General features: G+C 38.9%; 1 protein-coding gene across 1 annotated transcript in view; it reads right to left on the reverse strand.

Annotated features, from left to right (window-relative positions):
* CSMD1 (CUB and Sushi multiple domains 1) overlaps nucleotides 1-22216 on the reverse strand; it is a 2070567-nt gene that overhangs the window by 625177 nt on the left and 1423174 nt on the right. Inside the window, exon 8 of the mRNA XM_042241416.1 lies at nucleotides 3061-3148. Within this exon, the coding sequence (XP_042097350.1) occupies nucleotides 3061-3148 (88 nt within the window). The remainder of the gene's footprint in view (nucleotides 1-3060; nucleotides 3149-22216) is intronic.

Genomic DNA, 22216 nt, shown 5'->3' on the forward strand with positions numbered 1-22216 from the left:
GGAAAATACCCTTGGAGTTCCTTTGTATCCACCACCCTTTCTGTCACCAAGGAGAGAGAGACAAAAAGGGACTAACTATCCTTCAGTTGGGTAGGGGAAGACAGTGTGTAAAACAATAATGCAGATTTACTGCTCCAACCCAGCGGAGAGATGTATAAGGTTTTTTGGAAGCAAGGCCTGGAAAACACTTCCCCAACCCCCCACCCCCACCCCCACCCCCACCTCCAGGTAAGGGAGAAAGAAGAAGTTTACTTATAAGATAAGAAGGGAATCCTGAGGACAAATATGCTCTATGGGTTCTAGCAAGACTGCAAATTAGAACCATTTGCATCATTTAAAAATTAATCATGTTCCTGAATGCCTTCCACTGATGGCTGTTTTACATTTGAAATCAGTAGTTTTCTTTCTTAGCTGACCACCACACCCATAAAGACACCACGTAAAGGATGCAGCAAACCCCCTGGGGTGCTAATAACTGCTCATAACCTACTTTTGTTCCAGGAACTTCCTTGACACTAATGTAGGAAGCCAATGATGAAAGGCAAGGGCAATGGGTAAAAAAAGTGGATAATTTTGCCCTGGAATTCCCCCTGGATTGAGATGGAAGCTAACCTGTAGTTAAAATCAACTTCCTGCTCAGCCTTCTATTCTCTTCATCCCGTTTTCTCTGTTCCCCATAACCAGAGGGCCCTTTTACAAAAAAAATTCACTTCAGAGTTGCTATCTGAAGCTCTTCTCCAAAGGAACCTGAACTAAAATACTACCACCTTAAGGTATATTCAGTATTTGCGACATTTAAATTGTGTCAGCTACAAACTGGCGTGTGCCAAGAGCATCGCCAGGAGCTGAACAGCAGCCGCATGGGCACTTGCCACCTGCCTCTGTGGAGACTGAGCCCTGTGCTGCAGCTGGTCTTCAGCATCCCCGCTGCCTGAGGGGTTCAGGTGGAGTGAGGCACTCTGTGCTCCAGGGCACCCCATGGAACTGGTCTTTAGAGAGCTAGATATTTTCAGGAACTGATTTCATGATCCTGTTAGGCAATTAGAATAGGAAAAGGAGTCCAAAATGGCTAAAAGACAAAGAAGGGAAAAGCCCACAAAAATAGAACAAAGGAAGGTCCAAGGACCAGAGTGAGGATCTCGGGTAAAGCAGATGGCCCTCCTGGCTAGCCTGGTTTACACAGGGCAGGCCCAAGGGGAGGAGAAACAACATACAAAAGGAGGAGCCAAATTTGAGCTGGGAGCCTCTCTTCTCTTGTCTTTTGGGTCTGCCTGCCCTCACTCCTCAGAGGATGAACCATCCTTTGTTTTTCCTAATAAAGCTGAGCTATAACACTGGTCCATCCGTTGCTTCAAATTTTTGCTGCAGTGAGACAGAAGCGAGGAAATTACACACTCTCATAACAATCCCAGTCCTTGCATCTCTTCATATCTAGAAAAATGCTAAATCCCTTCATGGTGCCATCAGTTCCTTGTGACTAACAGAGAACTTTTGTAAAGTAAGCATTTGATTGCACTGAACTCCCCCCCTCACTGAAATCTTATGTATTGACCTTCCCCCACTGCCTCTTCAGAGCAGTCTCTCAGAGGTATCTGAGGTGCCGTCTCCCAGGCTGTGGTCCTCATTTTGCCCCAAATAAAATTTAACTCACAGCTGTCAAGTTGTGTGTGTGTTTAGCCAACAGCTGTAACCATTCCAGTTGTCTATTCCATTTAAAATAAGAACAATGCTATTGTCCAAAGTATTTCAGTAGCACATCTATACTTATGTTTCCTTTTCATGTAAATATATATATACACACACACACATATATATATATATATATATATATATATATTTCATTTTACCAATTTCATTACAGCCACTCTACAGACAATTTTATTATTTCCTCTAGTCATAAAAAAAGACACCGCTATTTCAGTTTCACCGAGTAATATTTCTTCTTCCTTCTCTAAATGTATCACTGCTTTCATTCAATTTTCAGCTCACTTTAGCAGCCTCAACTCTCTTTTCCTGTTTCTTTTTCAAAAATAATGAGATTATAAGGAATAAAAACTTGCTCTTGCTCCCCTTTACTCTGACTTTGCAGCTTACTTCTAATACTAGTATTCATCTTGTAAGCTAGAGAATGTTCAATTAATTGAACTAATTAAAGACAAAAATCTAAAAAGAAATCACTATTATAATCATTACTTTATTCATAATGTATCAACTATAAAGCAGACTCTAATAATCATAATCTAATAAAATGAATCATAACATTTTCTTCATAAACTGCATTGATTGCCACTCACATTCATTATTATAAAAGTTTATTTAATGAAATAATTATAAGACTATAGCTAAATTTTTCATTATCTATTTTTAAAAACAATAACTAAACTGCATTAGAATTGGCTCAGATGGTGAAGAATCTGCCTGCAATGCAGGAGACCAGGGTACAATCCCTGGGTTAGGAAGATCTCCTGGAAAAGGAAGTGGCAACCCACTCCAATATTCTTGCCTGGAGAATCCCATGGACAGAGGAGACTGGAGGGCTAAAGTCTATGGGGTTGAAAAGAGTCAGGCAACTAAGTGACTAACACTTAACAATTTTCTTTTCATAGGAAGGTGTTGTCATTTAGTTGCTCAGCTGTATCCACTCTTTTGTGACCCAATGGACTATAGCTTACCAGGCTCCTCTGTCCATGGACTCAGGAATAGAACCCACATCTCCTGTGTCTCCTGCACTGGAAAGTGGATTCTTTTTACCACTGAACCACCAGGAAAGCCTATATGGGAAGGTAGAAAATTAAAACCAGAAAAAAGTCTTGTACACAAATTTTGATCAGACCCATCAAGTTGCATTTTTAATAGTGGCTTATACACTGAAAGGAACAGACTCTGGAGTATCTGGAATTTTCCACCACAATGTGTTTTAGAATTCTACAGATATTATAGCTGCATGATAACTGAGAAGTTGCACCTTTAAATCAAAAGGCAAGATAATTAAAACTACAGGGTGAAATTATAATGAGCTAGAAAGTAACATGCTATGGAAATAAATACTTTCTCTCCTACCTGAAGTCTGAACCCGCTCTCCTGCCATTCTCTGGAATCCCAGGATCTGGACACATGTCGGAGACCAAAGCAACACCTCCTTGCGTTACTGCAATAGAAAGAAATATGATGATACTGCTCAGGAAATATCCGTATAATGACATTATATTAGACAGATTTGGCTCTTTAATGATGATGCCTTAACATGTGATTTCTATTAAGAATTCAGACAGTTTAGTTAGATTAAAATAAATCTACTCTTATTCCTAAAAAAACAGACTTTTATAGAGGAGGCCAAAAATCTTCGGTTGGAACTCTTTCTTCTACTAACGAAGTCTTCATACGATTAACATTTTCTCATTAAGATCACCTTTATGACAACTAACAATTAATAGCATGATGGGGGAAAAAAAAAGAGCATCATGCCACAAACTGCTTAGCTTATATAGAAGATAGCTTTCATTCATTTCCATGGATGAAATGGAAGTGTTAATTATCTATTAAGATCTATACAACAGATATTTCACATAAAGTTACTTATTATATTGTAAACATGAAAAATGCTTATCATTTAAGTTAAACAAATAACAATCTTCTTGTGCAGTGTGCTGATTTATTTTTTGAATCTGTGTATAAAGAGTCTTTCCTCCTGCTAGGATGGTTTACAATCACAGATTAGTTTTTAAAGGAGTCATTTGCTTGTTAGAGTGGCCACTACTCCAGTAACCATCCCACTATCTGAGTAGTCTAATCCAATCAAGGCGACATGCTCTCTTTCCAGAAATTTTCAATAGTGGTCTTGTGACTCAATTCAGTTCAATGACACATGAGAGGAAGCCTGCAGGAATGCTTCTGGGAAGACCTTCCTGTTAGGTAGTAGTAATCATCTCTTTTTCACTCTGGACCTTATCATGTTTGAATTTCAAATTCGTAACTCTTGGTACCATCTTGTTACAGTACAGGTTTTTAAATCTGTAGTCAGTGGTCTACTAAAACGTCTCTAAAATTTATTTTCTAAAACTGTTCTAGCTTTAATAAATTGTCAAGCCTCAATAAAGAATTTAACTTCTACCATATTTTTTCTGCCATCATCAGCTGTATAACTCCCACATTTGCTCAAGTGAAACAGTTATTACTGTGTCAAGTCATCCTCCTCAAGGTGAATGGCTATCACTGTTTATAGAGGAAGTAGTCCACAGTAGGGTGGTTCTTACTGCACTATTTTAGCATATCACACTGGTCTTAAGTGAAAGTGAAAGTCACTCAGTCATGTCCGACTCTTTGTGACCCCATGACTATATAGTCCATGGACTTCTCCAGGCCAGAATACTGGAGTGGATAGCCTTTCCCTTCTCCAGGGGTCTTCCCAACCCAGGGTTAGAACCCAGGTCTTCTGCATTTCAGGTGTATTCTTTACCACCTGAGCCACAGGGGAAGCCCAAGAATACTGGAGTGGATAGCCTATCCCTTCTCCAGTGGATCTTCCCGATCCAGGAATTGAACTGGGCTCTTCAGCATTTCAGACAAATTCTTTACCAACTGAGCTATCAACAACTTAAAGGCTTAGAAAGATCTACCTCAATATCGTCTCTGTTTTTCTCACATGGAATAGTAGCAAAAAAGTTAATGACAAATTGAAGGAACCCACACAAATCAACTCAAAGTATTCTGGGTCTTTTTTAAAGATAATGTCAAAGCTGCTTACTTATTCAAAACAAGAGTGCTTATTTGGAATTCTCCGAGTGCACTGAATGAAATAGTTAAGTCTGAATAGTTTGCAGATGGCAGGAAGATAACAAAAAAATGAGAGATAAATGTTAAATATGTTTGATTTTCTGAAACAGAGATAGGCGCGTAACAGGATAATGATAGAAATCCATGGTGACACTTTATGTACAAGAAAACTAGTTTCTCAAACTCAACTACTCATTCCATTAGCATCATCAGCAATTAATGGGTCTCAAAACTGAATCTGAAACTTGCAAAGAATGATGGTGATATATTTGCTTCAAGCAGGATCCTGATGCTGGAGAGAAACATTTCCAAAAGAGAGGAATTCCTGGACTTACTATCATTTTAACTCTAATTTTGTCAAATTATATCTTAACCAAATATCACAGGACACATGTCATAAATACTAACAAATATACGACACTTCAGTCAAAACCTTAGAATTTAAAATCAAAACTGGAATATTCAGTAGGTAGTTTGATGACCCATCATTAACTAATAGTGATGTAAGATATAAAATTATACACATGGATGAAGAGATAGAAATCAGATAGTTTGTAAAAGACTTTGAATGAATTTAGATTTAAACTGTGGAAATTATATTAATGTATACATAATCAAATTACTCTTTCACAGCATGTTGGTTTTTATGCTATCTCATTAGACCCTCACAAGTTTCCTATGAAGTAAATAGAGCAGTAAGGAGCATGCTTTTCCCATTAAGTTGTAACCGAGCCAGGTCCTACGAGGCTTTCCCAGGACAGATTCCCCCATGTCCTCTGCTTTCTTCTTGTCCATAGAATACTTGAGCCTCTTAAGTCTTCCCCAAGTTCAAAATAATAAACTAAATTAGAGAAGTGAGAAAATGTAGAAAGAAAGGAAAACAGTCAAGCAAGGCAAAATTATAATGCTTTAGCCATTAAACAAAGTCAAGGACCTTCAGTTCCTCCTAAGAGACAGATAACATTTGGAGCCATGTCCTTTGAGCTGCTTTGAAGATACTGAAAGCTCCACCCACCAGAGGGAAGAGGTTAACTGCATCCTGACCACAGGCACATACTGGTTGGAACCAGAAGGCTGATGATGCTGACTCCCAATTACTTCACCACCAACCAACCAGAAGAATGTCCATGAGTTGATCACATGCCCAGCAACCCCTCTCCCCTCCCCTTGTCTTTAAAAACCTTTTCATGAAAGACTTTGGGGAGTTCAGGCCTTTTAAGCACTAGCAATCAGGACTCCTTGCTTGGCACCAGCAATAAATGCTACACTCTCCTTCACCATAACACAGTGTCAATAGTTTGGCTTTACCTCATATGGGTGAGTGGACAGAAGATTTGTTCAGTAGTGAAAATTATCCTGGTCTTTGAGGACATGTCTTGTGATCGTCAATTCAAATTCAACACAAATTTGTTTTTTGAACAAATTATATAGCTAGATTGGTGCCCCAGTAAAAGAAGCAATCAACACAAAATAAGTATACACAAATTGCTTCTAGATCAGAAACCATAAAACTCCTAGAGGAGAACATAGGCAAAACACTCTCAGACATAAATCACAGCAGGATCCTCTATGATCCACCTCCCAGAATGCTGGAAATAAAAGCAAAAATAAACAAATGGGATCTAATTAAAATTAAAAGCTTCTGCACAACAAAGGAAAATATAAGCAAGGTGAAAAGACAGCCTTCTGAATGGGAGAAAATAATAGCAAATGAAGCAACTGACAAACAACTAATCTCAAAATATACAAGCAACTTCTGCAGCTCAACTCCAGAAAATAAACGACCCAATCAAAAAATGGGCCAAAGAACTAAATAGACATTTCTCCAAAGAAGACATACGGATGGTTAACAAACACATGAAAAGATGCTCAACATCACTCATTATTAGAGAAATGCAAATCAAAACCACAATGAGGTACCACTTCACACCAGTCAGAATGGCTGCGATCCAAAAATCTGCAAGCAATAAATGCTGGAGAGGGTGTGGAGAAAGGAACCCTCCTACACTGTTGGTGGGAATGCAAACTAGTACAGCCACTATGGAAAACAGTGTGGAGATTCCTTAAAAAATTGCAAATAGAACTACCTTATGACCCAGCAATCCCACTTCTGGGCATACACACCGAGAAACCAGAATTGAAAGAGACACATGTACCCCAATGTTCATCGCAGCACTGTTTATAATAGCCAGGACATGGAAACAACCTAGATGTCCATCAGCAGATGAATGGATAAGAAAGCTGTGGTACATATACACAATGGAGTATTACTCAGCCGTTAAAAGAATTCATTTGAATCAGTTCTGATGAGATGGATGAAACTGGAGCCGATTATACAGAGTGAAGTAAGCCAGGAAGAAAAACACCAATACAGTATACTAACACATATATATGGAATTTAGGAAGATGGCAATGACGACCCTGTATGCAAGACAGGGAAAGAGACACAGATGTGTATAACGGACTTTTGGACTCAGAGGGAGAGGGAGAGGGTGGGATGATTTGGGAGAATGCCATTCTAACATGTATACTATCATGTGAATTGAATCGCCAGTCTATGTCTGACGCAGGATGCAGCATGCTTGGGGCTGGTGCATGGGGATGACCCAGGGAGATGTTGTGGGGAGGGAGGTGGGAGGGAGGTTCATGTTTGGGAATGCATGTAAGAATTAAAGATTTTAAAATTTAAAAAAAAAAAAAGAGAAAAAAAAAAAAAAATAAAGATCATTAGTAATCCTAAAAAAAAAAACAAACAAAAAAAAAAATAAAGGGCTAGAAAAATTTAAAAAAAAAAAAAAAAAAGGATATCATAAACAAATAAAGTGGCAGAGACAAGATTTAGATTAGTGAAACAATCAAAAGTAATTAGAAATAAAGTACTAAGAATGATGATGATGATAATGTAAAATTAAACTTTACTTAAGATTAAATTAAAGCCAATTTAATCTTGGCTAGAAACTACAAGTATCATTTATACACATTTAAAACTGAATCCTTACAACCATTCCATGAGGAGATAATGTCAAACCCATTTTCCAAGAAAGAACTGAGGACAGAGTTACCACTCAATTGATTATAGATCCAAGCTTATTTTCTTACATTTGCTCCAGTGAGCTAGTGAGATAGTATATTAAAGGCCTTTGCGAATTAAAGTGTGCCTTTTAAAAATAATTTTTAAATTCTTAATAATAAAATTCATTTTATTGTAAAAATGAACCAAAAAGTAAAGGAAAAAGGTGTATTCATGTGTTATCTCCCAGTCAAGCATACACATGGGAAGCCATATGGTCCCAACCACGAGGCTTTAGTTCAAATGCCATCTGGTGGCAATTTTCCTGCAGTAAAAAAGACCAGATTCACAGGCTTTCCACATGAGACCATTAGCCACCTTCAGAGCACTAGAACAACGAGTTGACTGGAATATTAAACCTTCATGTAAGATGCCATTTTTCAAAGTTAAAATTTGGTTTATATTAATAGATCTTTGGATCAATAATCCAAAATAGAAGTCATTTAAGTCAACTCACACTTTTTAGTGATATTGCTCCTGTGAATTATAGCATATTTTTATTGTTGATATTTATTTCTTCAGAAACTTAAAGACATATTTCAGCTGGATTAATTTTGAGACTAATTCTAACCATTTTAAACTTTCAGAGAGGTGACATATGTTTCTAGTTGCATAACAATCAAGAACCTTGTTACACAAAACACATTCTAGTTAAAATTCCTCAGGTAGCAATATCTCCACTGTATCAATGACCTTTACATGTCAAAAACCCCATGCTAGGCATGTGTGTTTTTTGGATAGTGTGAACCTCAGGCTTTTCTGCGATAATCAGGTTGAATAAGTCAACACTGACATTTGTTCTTTCACATTTAATGGATTCAGGCTTTACTTTTTAAGGCACTTCCCTTTTTTGATTTGCAAGATGCTGTATCACAGTAAGAATGAAGCATCCATATTACTCTTTCCTCAAAAGCCAATACCTTGATTAAAAGTTCATTTCAACAATATTTCATATTGTAGTAATTTCCTTCATTTAGCTATAACAGGGTTGTTTTCACTTAAACAGCATCACATGGGACATTTTCATATGCATAATAGAATTTTTGATATTTTTTTTCTTTCTACTGAATATATGCACCTTCTCTACCAGCTGTCAGTTTTGATCCCAGAATGATAAGCATATACTGACAAACTTCATAGAAACTAAGAGCTTCTTGATGAAGGTGAAATAAAAGAGTAAAGAAACTGGCTAAAACCTCAACATTCAAAAAACTCAGATCATGGCATCCAGTCCCATCACTTCTTGGCAAATAGATGGGGAAAAAATGGAAACAGTGACAGACTTTATTTATTTTGGTGGGCTCCAAAATCATTGTGGATGCTGACTGCAGCCATGAAATTAAAAGACACTTGCTCCTTGGAACAAAAACTATGACAAATATAGACAGTGTATTAAAAAGCAGAGACATTCCTTTGCCAACAAAAGTCCATGTAATCAAAGCTATGGTTTTACAAATAGTTATGTATGGTGTGAGAGTTGGACCGCTAAGAAGGCTGAGCACCAAAGATAATATGCTTTTGAACTGTGGTGTTGGAGAAGACTCTTGAGAGTCCCTTCAGCTGCAAGGAGATCAAACTAGTCAATCCTAAAGGAAATCAATCCTGAATATTCATTGGAAAGACTGATGCTGAAGCTGAAGCTCCAATACTTTGGTCACCTGATTTGAAGAGCCAACTTCTTAGAAAATACCCTGATGCTCGGTAAGACTGAAGGCAGGAGGAGAAGGGGACAGCAGAGGATGAGATGGTTGGATGGCACCACTGACTCAACAGACATGAGTCTGAGCAAGCTCCAGGAGATGGTGAAGGACACAAAGATTTGGACACGACTTTGTGTCCATGGGGTCACAATGATTCGGACATGACTGAGTGACTGAAGTACAACATAGAAGTAGGTGAAACAAGAATTGCTGACGTTTTTGATAACAAATTCTTATTATCACAACATTAGGGTTTCAAATGTATAGTTTACATAGAAATAAGTTGTCAAAAACACATTGCTTTGATCTGAAGTATTTTGGACCTCAGATTAATGGGTGGCTAGTGAACTAACCATGAACAGTATGAAAAGGCAAAATGATAGGATACTGAAAGAGGAACTCCCCAGGTTAGTAGGTGCCCAATATGCTACTAGAGATCAGTGGAGAAATAACTCCAGAAAGAATAAAGAGATGGAGACAAAGCAAAAACAATACCCAGTTGTGGATGGGACTGGTGATGGAAGCAAGGTCTGATGCTATAAAGAGCAATATTGCATAGGAACCTGGAATGTTAGGTCCATGAATCAAGGCAAATTGGAAGTGGTCAAACAGGAGATGGCAAGAGTGAACGTGAACATTCTAGGAATCAGTGAACTAAGATGGACTGGACTGGGTGGATTTAACACAGATGACCATTACATCTACTACTATGGCCAGGAATCCCTTAGAAGAAATGGATTAGCCATCACAGTCAACAAAAGAGTCCAAATGCAGTACTTGGATGCAATCTCAAAAATGACAGAATGATCTCTGTTTGTTTCAAGGCAAACCATTCAATATCATGGTAATCCAAGTCTATGCTCCGACCAGTAATGCTGAAGAAACTGAAGTTGAATGGTTCTATGAAGACCTACAAGACCTTCTAGGACTAACACCCCAAAAGATACCCTTTTCTTTAAAGGGGACTGGAATGCAAAAGTAGGAAGTCAAGAAACACCTGGAGTAACAGGCAAATTTCACCTTGGAATACAGAATGAAGTAGGGCAAAGGCTAATGGAGTTTTGCCAAGAGAACGCACTGGTCATATCAAACACCCTCTTCCAACAACACAAGAGAAGACTCTACACATGGACATCACCAGATGGTCAACACTGAAATCAGATTGATTATATTCTTTGCTGCCAAAGATGGAGAAGCTCTATAGAGTCAGCAAAAGCAAGACGAGGAGCTGACTGTGGCTCAGATCATGAACTTCTTATTGCCCAATTCAGACTTAAATTGAAGAAAGTTGGGAAAAACACTAGACCATTCAAGTATGAACTAAATCAAATCCCTAACAATTATACAGAGGAAGTGAGAAATAGATTTAAGGGGCTAGATGTGATAGACAGAGTACCTGATGAACTATGGATGTCTCCTGTGACATTGCACAGGAGACAGTGATCAAGACCATCCCCAAGAAAAAGAAATGCAAAATAGCAAAATGGCTGTCTGAGGAAGCCTTACAAATAGTTGTGAAAAGAAGAGAAGCAAAAAGCAAAGGAGAAAAGGAAAGATATACCCATTTGAATGCAAATTTCCAAAGAATAGCAAGGAGACATAAGAAAGCCTTCCTCAGTGATCAATGCAAAGCAATAGAGGAAAACAACAGAATGGGGAAGACTAGAGATCTCTTCAAGAAAATTAGAGACATCAAGGGAACATTTCATGCAAAGATGGGCACAATAAAGGACATAAATGGTATGGACCTAACAGAAGCAGGAGATATTAAGAAGAGGTGGCAAAAATACACAGAAGAAGCATAGAAAAAAGATCTTCATGGCTCAGATAATCATGATGGTGTGATCACTCACCTAGAACCAGGCATTCTAGAAGGTGAAGTCAAGTGGACCTCAGGAAGCATCACTACGAACAAAGCTGGTGGAGGTGATGGAATTCCAGTTGCACTATTCCAAATCCTAAAAGAAGATGCTGTGAAAGTGCTGCACTCAATATGTCAGCAAATTTGTAAAACTCAGCAGTGGCCACAGGACTGGAAAAGGTCAGTTTTCTTTCCAATCCCTAACAAAGGCAATGCCGAAAAATGCTTGAACTACCGTACATTTGTACTCCTCTCACATGCTAGTAAAGTAATGCTCAAAATTTTCCAAGCCAGGCTCCAACAATATGTGAACTGTGAACTTCCAGATGTTCAAGTTGGATTTAGAAGAGGAAGAGAAACCAGATATCAAATTGCCAACATCCGCTGGATCATTGAAAAAACAAGGGAGTTCCAGAAAAACACCCACCTCTGCTGTGTTAGGGGCTTCCCTGGTGGCTCAGATGGCAAAGCATCCATCTGCAACGTGGGAGACCCAGGTTCTATTCCTGGATAGGGAAGATACCTTGCAGAAGGAAATGGCAATCCACTCTAGCACTCTTGCCTGGAAAATCCCATGGACGGAGGAGCCTGATAGGCTACAGTCCATGGGGTTGCAAAGAGTCGGACACGACTGAGCTTTATTGACTATGCCAAAGCCTTTGACTGTGTGGATCACAACAAACTGGAAAATTCTGAAAGAGATGGGAATACAGGACCACCTGACCTGCCTCCTGAGAAATCTGTATGCAGGTCAGGAAGCAACAGATAGAACTGGACATGGAACAACAGACTGGTTCCAACTAGGAAAAGGCTGTATATTGTCACCCTGTTTATTTAACTTATAATATGCAGAGTACATCATGAGAAATGCTGGGTTGGATGAAACACAAGCTGGAATCAAGAACCCAGAAAAAATATCAAAAACCTCCAATATGCAGATGGCAACACCCTCATGGCCATGAAAGTGAAGAAGAACTAAAGAGCCTATTGATGAAAGTCAAAGAGGAGAATGAAAACGTTGGCTTAAAGCTCAACGTTCAGAAAACAAAGACCAAGGCATCCAGTCCCATCAGTTCATAGCAAATAGATGGGGAAAGAGTGGAAACAGTGGCAGACTTTATTTTGGGGGGCTCCAAAATCACTGCAGATGGTGACTGCAGCCATGAAATTCAAAGATGCTTACTCCTTGGGAGAAAAGTTATGACCAAACTTGCCAACAAATGTCCATGTAGTCAAGGCTATGGTTTTTCCAGTGGTCATGTATGCATGTTAGAGTTGGCATACACAGAAAGCTGAGCACCAAATAATTGATGCTTTTGAACTGTGGTGTTGGAGAAAACTCTTGAGAGTCTCTTGGACTGCAAGATATCCAACCACTCCATCCTAAAGGAGATCAGTCCTGACTATTCATTGGAAAGACTGATATTGAAGCTGAAATTCCAATACTTTGGCCACCTGATGTGAAGAGCTGACTCATTTGAATAGACCCTGATGCTGGGAAAGATTGAAGGTGGGAAGAGAAGGCAATGACAGAGGATGAGATGGTTGGACGGCATCACTAACTCAATGGACATGACTTTGAGTGGACTCCGGGAGTGGGTGATGGAAAGGGAGGCCTGGCGTGCTTCAGTTCATGGGGTCTCAAAGAGTTAAACACGACTGAGCAACTGAACTGAATAAAACACCCACATACAACTGCCTTTATCTGTGAGCATCTTGGCTGTATTTTCAAGGTGTTTAATTTAACGCAATGTTGGACATTTTTACCTGGGTGCTCTCTATCTTTCATCATGGCATACTTTAATTCTTTCACTTTTAAAACACTAGAAATTGAATGTCCACTAGCATAATTTTTATGTTTTGATCTTACCTGAGTTCTCTTATTTCCAGTTAAGGCCATTATCTTAAACTCTCTCTTGGTTTACTGTAATTTATTTCTATATCATAATGTAATAAACTATGCTAATATAATAAATGCATTATTGAGAAGCTCTTTCAAGCGATATTTATCTGCTTTCTATTGTACAATATGTATAGACTATTTGGCCAGCATTCAAAACCTTCTGTCTTTCTAATATTATTCCAACTACCACCTGCAAGGATCTGATATTCCAGGTGATCTTAGATACTCCAAATTCTCTCACTGTTAAGCTTTTATTTCACTTTAACACTGAACATTTAACACTTCTTTTAAGTAATTGCTTTTCTGACAGAGGGAAGACCAAGTCAATTTCTTATATGTGATATAATATTAAAAATTATCCTCCAACTGCTACAATCACTATGGCAGCCAATAAGTATTCAGAGAGGGATTATTTCATTTATGCATTTTCCAGTTAAACCAAGGTGTTTATTTGCTATTCAAATAAAAATAAATATAATAATATGCTAGTACAAAATTGGTACAAATTAACAGCATTGAAGCTTTTATAATATTCCTGAGAGTGGTCCTCATCTCTGTACAATTCCACAGCTTCCTCCAAGATTTTTACTAGGATGTATCCTGGAAGCACCCAGAGGAGCTGTCTCAGACCTCCACTGGCCCCCACAGGAGACCTCCTCTAGCCCCACAGGTGCAGAGTGACCCTCACCTGAGGACCGAGCTGCCTTAGCCTGGGGTCTCCTGCCTGTCACTTCTGTGCTGGTCTTTGTGAAAATGTAAGCACTCTGGACTTAGGACTCATGAATAATGTTTAGGACCTACTCAGAGATGTCTTAAAGGATACCTAATCATTGCTGGTCTTCTAACAGGAAAGACAGCATGTGACCAGGTCGATTAATATTACTATTTTGCATAGCATCTAAAATACTAGCATAATAAACCTGAAATATGAGAGAAAAGGGGGAAAAAGCTCGAAGTCAATGTACAGTATAATTGATTTCAGGACTATATATATATATCTATTTCAGGACTATATGCATACATATATATGAATATATAAAATATATAAAGTTAGAACTGACTCATTGGAAAAGACTCTGATGCTGGGAGGGATTGGGGGCAGGAGGAGAAGGGGACAACTGAGGATGAGACGGCTGGATGGCATCACGGACTCGATGGACGTGAGTCTGAGTGAACTCAGGAGATGGTGATGGACAGGGAGGCCTGGTGTGCTGCGATTCATGGGGTCGCAAAGAGTCGGACACGAGTGAGTGACTGAACTGAAGTGAACTGAACTGATATTTACATTTAAATACAGGTATTTAAATGTTTTATTTTAAAGGTAATACATTTAAATTGTAAGACCTTATTTGTCAATTACTAGGTTTAAAAAATAGGAAATATTTATTATCTAGTAATGAGCACCCATAGAAAGTTTCTTTCTCATAGTAGAGTATAAGTGATTTTAGAAGCTTGTATATAAGTAAATACTGACTAATACAGTAAATGTAAATGGCATCAGCATATATCATACATTTTATGAATTATTTAGTTTTCACTTATGCATATATATGCTTTCATGTTACTAATTTTAAATTAATTAAATAAATATTAAATAGATATAATATTCAGTCAAATATATGTTAATAACTCATATTTGCTTATATAAAATAGTTAAATATATAAATATTGACAATACTTAATTGATATTTAATACAAATAGTTTATCTGCCATATATTTTTATAATCTCTTATACAACATTATTAATGTGTGTTTACAATAATACTATCTAATAAGAGAATGCTTAGAATATCTTTATGAATTCCAGGCGGGCAGAACTCAAATTCTCTGATGATTTTTTGAAACGTAGAGTTTAGCATTAATATATTGGTAAATCAAACTAGTTTGGTCACTCCTAAAATTCTCACTATCTCAGAAATTTATATGTGTAATTTCACTCTGAACCTTAATCAGATGTTTTGCAAATGTAAAATTAAGAAACAGCAGTATTTTTTGACTACTATAGAACATTCCTTACAGAATATTAATGGTCATTTGAAAACACACACAGCCTCAAGTTATTTTGGAGAAGTAGAGGGGCTGGTCGGGAGGGGCGACACCAGGCAAGGGAACATGTGAGCAAAGACATGGAGGACTCAGAAATACAGAGAACCCAAGTCCAGAACTGAGGCAGATGTCAAACCATGAAAATGCATTTGACTGAGATTCCTCATTTCAAAAAAAAAAAAAAAAGAAATATTGAAGTATAGTTGATTTACACTGTTATGTTCATTTCAGGTATAGAGAAAAGTGATTCAAATTAGATTCTTTTCCACTATAGATTCTTTTTTGAAAAACATTTTTATTTTGTATTGGAGTATAGCCCATTTACTGGCTAAGTACACATGAATTTGAGCAAACTTCCAGAGACAGTGGAGGACAGAGGAGCTTGGTGAGCTGAAGTCCATGGGGCTACAGAATTGGCTGTGACTTGGCGACTGAACAGCAGTGATAAAGCAGGTTAACAGATACTGTTGTGTTGTTTCAGGTGAATACCGAAGGTACTCAGTCATACGTACACACGTACCCACTCTCCTCCAAACTCCCCTCTGAGGAGGAGTCTCACTTACTTCATGTATGCATGCCACACGGCATTCCGATCTCTTCCTCATCGTGTGTATGTACATGTGGATGTGTTTAGTTACATGTGCTGATCATCTGAAACCTAGAATGTGTATGAACTACAGATGGTCCCCACCTCACAACTGACTTGACTTAAAATGCTTTGACTTTATAGTGATGTGAAGAGATGCATGTTAATCAGTGTGTGGTCAGTTCAGCTCTTGTGATGCTGGTTGGCAGCAGCAGCTTCAGTTTCCCATCAGCCACACAATCATGAGAGTCAAGTGCCCATATACTTAGAGAGCCTGGATCCAGCAGCTGTTCTGTTTTTTTTTTTCTTTAAGTGCCCTTTTCAACAAACGACATGGGCTCCCAGGTGGTGCTAGCCTGCCTGCCAATGCAGGAGATATAAGAGATGTGGGTTCCAGCCCTGGGTTGAGAAGATTTCCCTGGAAGGAGAAAATGGCAACCTCCTCCAATATTCTTGCCTGGAGACTCCCATGGATCCTGGTGGGCTACAGTCCCTGGGGTCGCAAAGAGTCAGGCATGACTGAAGTGACTTAGCACACACATTCGACACTTCACTGTAAAATAAGCTTTGTTTTGGATGATTTTACCCAAGGCTAGTGTCCAGGGCATGTTGAAGGTAGGCTGGGTTAAGCCACAAAGTTGAGTAGGTTAGGTGCACCAAATACATTTCTACTTAACCATATTTTCAATTTATGATGAATTTATCAGGACATGACCCCATTGTCTGTCAAGGAAGATCTGTATACAGTTAGTCAAAAGTATTGACTTTGAAATGTTTTCTTTGAACTCTGGATATTTCACTTTCTTAAATAGTAAATACCACAGGACTACACTCAATATTTTACATTTTCTTACAAATGGTAAATGGTGAAAAGAATAGCATTTAGGCTAATTTGGCAACATCTTTCATGCTGAAACAAACATAATTTGGGATTAAGAAAAGGGAAAGCAGACAGGCTTCATTATTACAGGATGTAAACTGAAAAATAAGATGAAGTTTTGTCTTAGAAAAATCACAGAAATTTAGTGATGAAAAGTTAAAAAAAACAATGTAGCCAAGTCCTTCACTTTTCATTCTGGAGAGTAAAACCCAGAAAGGTTAAGTGACTTTCAAGGTGTGGTGGGTGGTAGAGCTGGGGTCAAACACAGATGCTTTAATGCCAATGGAACCTTGGGCAGGCTTGCTGTTGAGCCTTTATGAACCTCCATCTTCTCACCTGAAATATCTGCCATGAAGCATTATTGTGAGGCTTTAATGTCTTAGCTTTGCAGTATGCCAAGCAATTCTTAATAAAAAGAATAGTTCTACCAGTATTCACTCCTCTCTCTTTTTTTTTGCTGTAAACTCCTTGGGGTAAATTATTTCTGTGTTTTTTTTCAACTCTAATATTCCATGAGTCTGTCTCTGTAATTTCCATCCTCAGTGAAATTTCATTGAGTGTTGTTATAACACAAGTTTATTTTATAAAAGACTAAGGAAATGGAAAATATCCCATGATAGACACAGAAACAATGCAGGTAAAATGATATTCTACTGAAAGCAACATTAAAAAAAAAAAAAAAAGCTTTCATAAAGTAAAAAAAGAAAAAGAAAGAGAAAGACATGACTTGAGTAGTACAACCAGAGGCCAAGAGACACAAATGGAACTGTCATTCAAGAACACAGGTCTTAGTGTCTCTCAAACAAACTGGTTGTATTGGAAATTGTGCCTTTCAACTTGGCAGTAAGTGGATCTGAAATTTTGTTTTCACAGTATTTACACTTGTTTCTTGCAGTGCTATTGTGATACATTTAAAAGCCCACAATAGATGTTAACATTATTTTTGAACAAACTCTGCATTTTTATTCATAAGAAGCAAACAATTCAAATGATTTTTTGATATTTTGAGTAATCAAAATCACCATGGAAATAACACTTGGAAATAGAAATAGCAAGTTAATTGCGGCCAATCCCATTTAGTTATTTACTATCCACTCAGCAAAGTATTGATTGAACGCCCAGTACAGGGCGTCCTCTGGGTTAGCATCCAGAAGGTTTAGGGAGAAGACCTCACAGAGAAAGCATCAGACGATACAACCCTAGAGCATCAGTCGCCATCACAACTGAAAGGTGCTGCGGAGAGAAGAACAGAATGGCATTAGAAAGTAAGGGACAGAGGGGGCGAAGACCACATCTAGGATGGGGGCGGCACTGGCCTCTGCTGGCACTTAAAGGGGCAGTGGAGTTAGCTAAGGGCAGGGTGAACAGAATAAGCCCTCTGCTCAGTAAAACACAGAAGTCAAGCTTCTCCAACGGGCAGATACAGAACCGAGAAATGAAGGCCCAGTCACCCATCTCAGTGCAGCTCGAGAAGTGATAACCAAACAGGAAACCACTGAAGATGCTCAGGTGAGAAGGTCTGACTTACACTAGAGAACTGGGCAGAGAGAGGGAGGAGGCTGTAGACGCTGTCCACATAAAGGATGATGGGGGCTTGGACCGGCAGGCGACTGGGAGATGGAGTGCAGTCTACAGCGTCTCACTGTGCTGGAGATGAAATGGAAGCGACTCTGTGGCTGGTTACGTCAGAAGGCCTGGGAGACAGGGAGTTATCTGTCTCAAGGAACCCATCATTTCAGGGGCGTGGAAAGCAAGAGGAGAACGGATTAAGCTTGGAAGGGGAAACATTCCCTTTTGAACTGTTACACTGAAGATGCCAATAGACAAGCCCAGTGGGCAGGTCAGCTGGTTTGCTGGGTCAGGAGACATACCATTTTACAGAAGCACGGGACTTGTCATACAGGTGGTATTGACGATCAAGGACACCACTGATAGATCTTCAATGAGATTTGATCACCGTCTTGCCCTGGGACAATTCAAACACGTTTCCTGGCATGTGCTTTTCCTTCTGCCTAAAATGCCCTTGAGCCACATCTTTGTATTACTGCCTTCTTGGCACAAGGAGATAAGCCCGAGGTCTCCCCTGAGGAGCCTTCTGTGAACACCTCAGCTAAACCAGCAGCCTGTCCACACTGTTCTCTATCCTAGTTGCTGTCTTTCAGTCTGTAAGTTGTGTCCAACTCTTTGCAACCCCATGGACTGCAACACTACAGCCATATCTGGGTTCCACTATCTTCTAGAGTTTACTCAATCTCATGTCCACTGAGTCAGTGATGCTATCCAACCATCTCATCCTCTGTGGTCCCCTTTTCTTCCCGCCTTTAATCTTTCCCAGCACCAGAGTCTTTTCCAATGCGTCAGCTCTTCGAATCAGGTGGTCAAAGTATTAGAGCTTCAGCTTCATTATCAGCCCTTCCAATGAATATTCAAGGATGATTTCCTTTAAGATTGACTGGTTTGACCTCTTTGCAGTTCAAGGGACTCTCAAGAGTCTTCTCTATCTTACTGTTCATTTTATTTTCTTGAAAGCAACTAACGCTATCAGAATTGATACCAGTTATTTATTTGGGACCCCTTCTTACATAATGCAAGCCCCTTTTGGTAGATCATTTTCTATATTATTCATTAGTCTATCCCCAGAATCTGTAGAGACCAGCACACGGTAGGAAAACAATTTAGGTTAGCTGAAGACTGATGTGAGAAATTCAAGAAGCCAGTCCCCAGCTGAGTCTACAGTAGTTTTAATATCTTGAGGTCAAGAACAGGCAGATTAAACAACCAAGGAACTGAGGAGGAGCAGGTAAGGAGGCAGGCCATATCATGTGGAAGCCAAGGTAAGAGAAATTCCCAGATGAAAATGGTTTGAAACAATATTAAGAAGCCAAGTAAACAGGAAGTTAAAACATATTCACTGATTTGGCAACACTGGAGGTTATTAGTGATTTTAGCAAATTCAATACGAGTTGAATAAAGAAAGACTAAAGATCTCAGATGGAAGGAGGAGGTTAACAGTTCAAAAAAGAAAATGTTCTAGTTACAGCTCCTGAGAAAACAAAAGATTCTCAAAGGATTTATCTTGAAGAAAGTGGAGATTTTTCTGCCTTAGACACTAACAGTTAAATAACTGACCTATCTTTAAAATTTAGCCTCTCTTTAAAACTTGAATTGTCCAGAGATAATCTGACTTCACATACAGTAGGCCAAAATTGTAGCACTCAGAGCAAGATGCCTCTTCACGGCCTTCCGTACTGCATCTCAGTCACCCTAAAGTTACTGACTGCACACTTAGATAATATAGATTCTATCACTGTGAGTGAATGCACTGTCCATTTTCTCATTTTTTATATAAGAATGCAAGTATTTCTCCTTCAGATCTTGTTACAGTTTTCTTCATTACCAGGAGAAAAGTAATAAGCTTTTTCTTTAAAGTTCTCAGCACAGAAAACTAATCTAATAGAAATGCAAAAAGATATCCCAAGATGAAAGGTACTCAGGTGATTTGAAAAGGCTATGATATGCAGTGCTAGCTTTTAAGTATACGGTGATATAGCCATTTTATCATGGAAAGGTCAAGACCTAGGTCAGCAGAGCTGGCTGGAGGTATCTTCATCTCATCAGTTAGAGCCCCACTTTGCACCTTGGACTTCATTCCTGACCAGTCACTCCCAATTTACCCTCACTGAGTTACTGGACCCAAACTAAAGACTGCTCCTGGGGTATTTCCGTCTTAATAAGAGGTTATTTTAGTGAGAGATAATACCAAAAGGTCTTCCTTGATGGATCAACGGTAAAGAATCCGCCTGCAATGCAAGAGACTTGGGTTCTATCCCTGAGTCGAGAAGATCCCCTGGAGAAGGAAATGGTAACTTGCTCCAGTATTCTTGATTAGAGAATCCCATGGACAGAGGAGACTGGTGGGCTACAGTTCATGGGGTTGCAAAGAGTAGGACATGACTTAGCAATTAAAAACAAGAAGTAGCAGAAACTTCTAGATATATCTCAGTCAAGCTGCAGTGATTAATTCTCACCTTTTGATGGGGGTTGCAGATGGATTAGGGCAAGCAGGATGATGCCTCTTTTCAATGCATGAAACATTCAGCTGATTCAGAATCTCTTGGAATTTCTTAAAAAAAAATAACTAAAATGATTTTAATGCAAATGACTCATTTCCAGGATATTTAAGACTGGAAATGATTTCAATTGAAAAGGCAAGAAACACAGGTAAGGTCAAGTCTCCTGTCACTCCTCTGCACCCCTCTCTGCTTTCGCTTTTAGGGCACAAAGAGGGCTCTGTCTAATGTCCTCCCCGCTTAGTGACTGTACTGCTCCACAGTAACCCGCTTCAAGGAGGAAGCTCTCAGAGAGGGGCAGATGATGAAATGAAGCAAGAGGCTTTAGAAAATGCAATTATCATTTCAGAAGTACAAATTTTACTTTAAAAGGAAAAAAGAAGCTTTGAAAAGTGTGTTCTTTCAAATGCCAGCACTATCTTTCCTTAGTGAATATCCTATCATCTGGTGCGTGCAAAGCCACTTCAGTCATTTCTGACTCTTTGCGACCCTATGGACCATAGTCTGCCAGGCTCCTCTGTCCATTCAGTTTTAAACCCTGTGCCCTGCTGTGCCAAACCACTAATTTATTTAATAATTGCTTATATTTTTCCTATCTTCTTCTAAGTTTCTATTACTAAAGAAATTGTTGTTGTGCAGTTGCTATGTCATGACCCCTTTGTGATCTCTTTGTGATCCCATGAACTGCAGGCTTCCCTATCCTTCACCATCTCCTAAGTTTGCTCAAACTCCTGTCCACTGAGTCAGTAATGCCATTCACCAATCTCACCCTCTGTTGCCCTCTTCTCCTCCAGCCCTCAGTCTTTCCCAATATCAAGGTCTTTTCCATTGAGTCAGCTCTTGTATCACATGGCCAAAGTATTGGAACATCAGCTTCAGCATCAGTCCTTCCAATGAAGATTCAAGTTTGATTTCCTTTAGGATTGACTGGTTTGATCTTCTTGCAGGCCAGGGGACTCTCAAGAGTCTTCTCCAGCACCACAGTTCGAAAGCATCAATTATCCAGCAATCAGTCTTCTTTATGGCCCAACTCTGACATCTCTATATGATTACTGGAGAAAGCATAGCTTTGACTATAAGGACTTTTGTCAGAAAAGTGATGTCTCTGCTTTTCAATACTCTGACTAGATTTGCCATAGTTTTCCATCCAAGGAGTAAGTGTTTTTTAATTTCATGGCTACAGTCACTGTCTGCAGTGATTTTGGAGCCCAAGAAAATAAAATTTGTCACTGTTTTCACTTTTCCCCCATCTATTTGCCATGAAGTGATGGGACTGATGCCATGATCTTAGATTTTTGAATGATGAGTTTTAAGCCAGCTTTTTTC

This window comes from Ovis aries, chromosome 26 (genome assembly GCF_016772045.2).
Source record: "Ovis aries strain OAR_USU_Benz2616 breed Rambouillet chromosome 26, ARS-UI_Ramb_v3.0, whole genome shotgun sequence".
Classification (NCBI taxonomy): domain Eukaryota; kingdom Metazoa; phylum Chordata; class Mammalia; order Artiodactyla; family Bovidae; genus Ovis; species Ovis aries.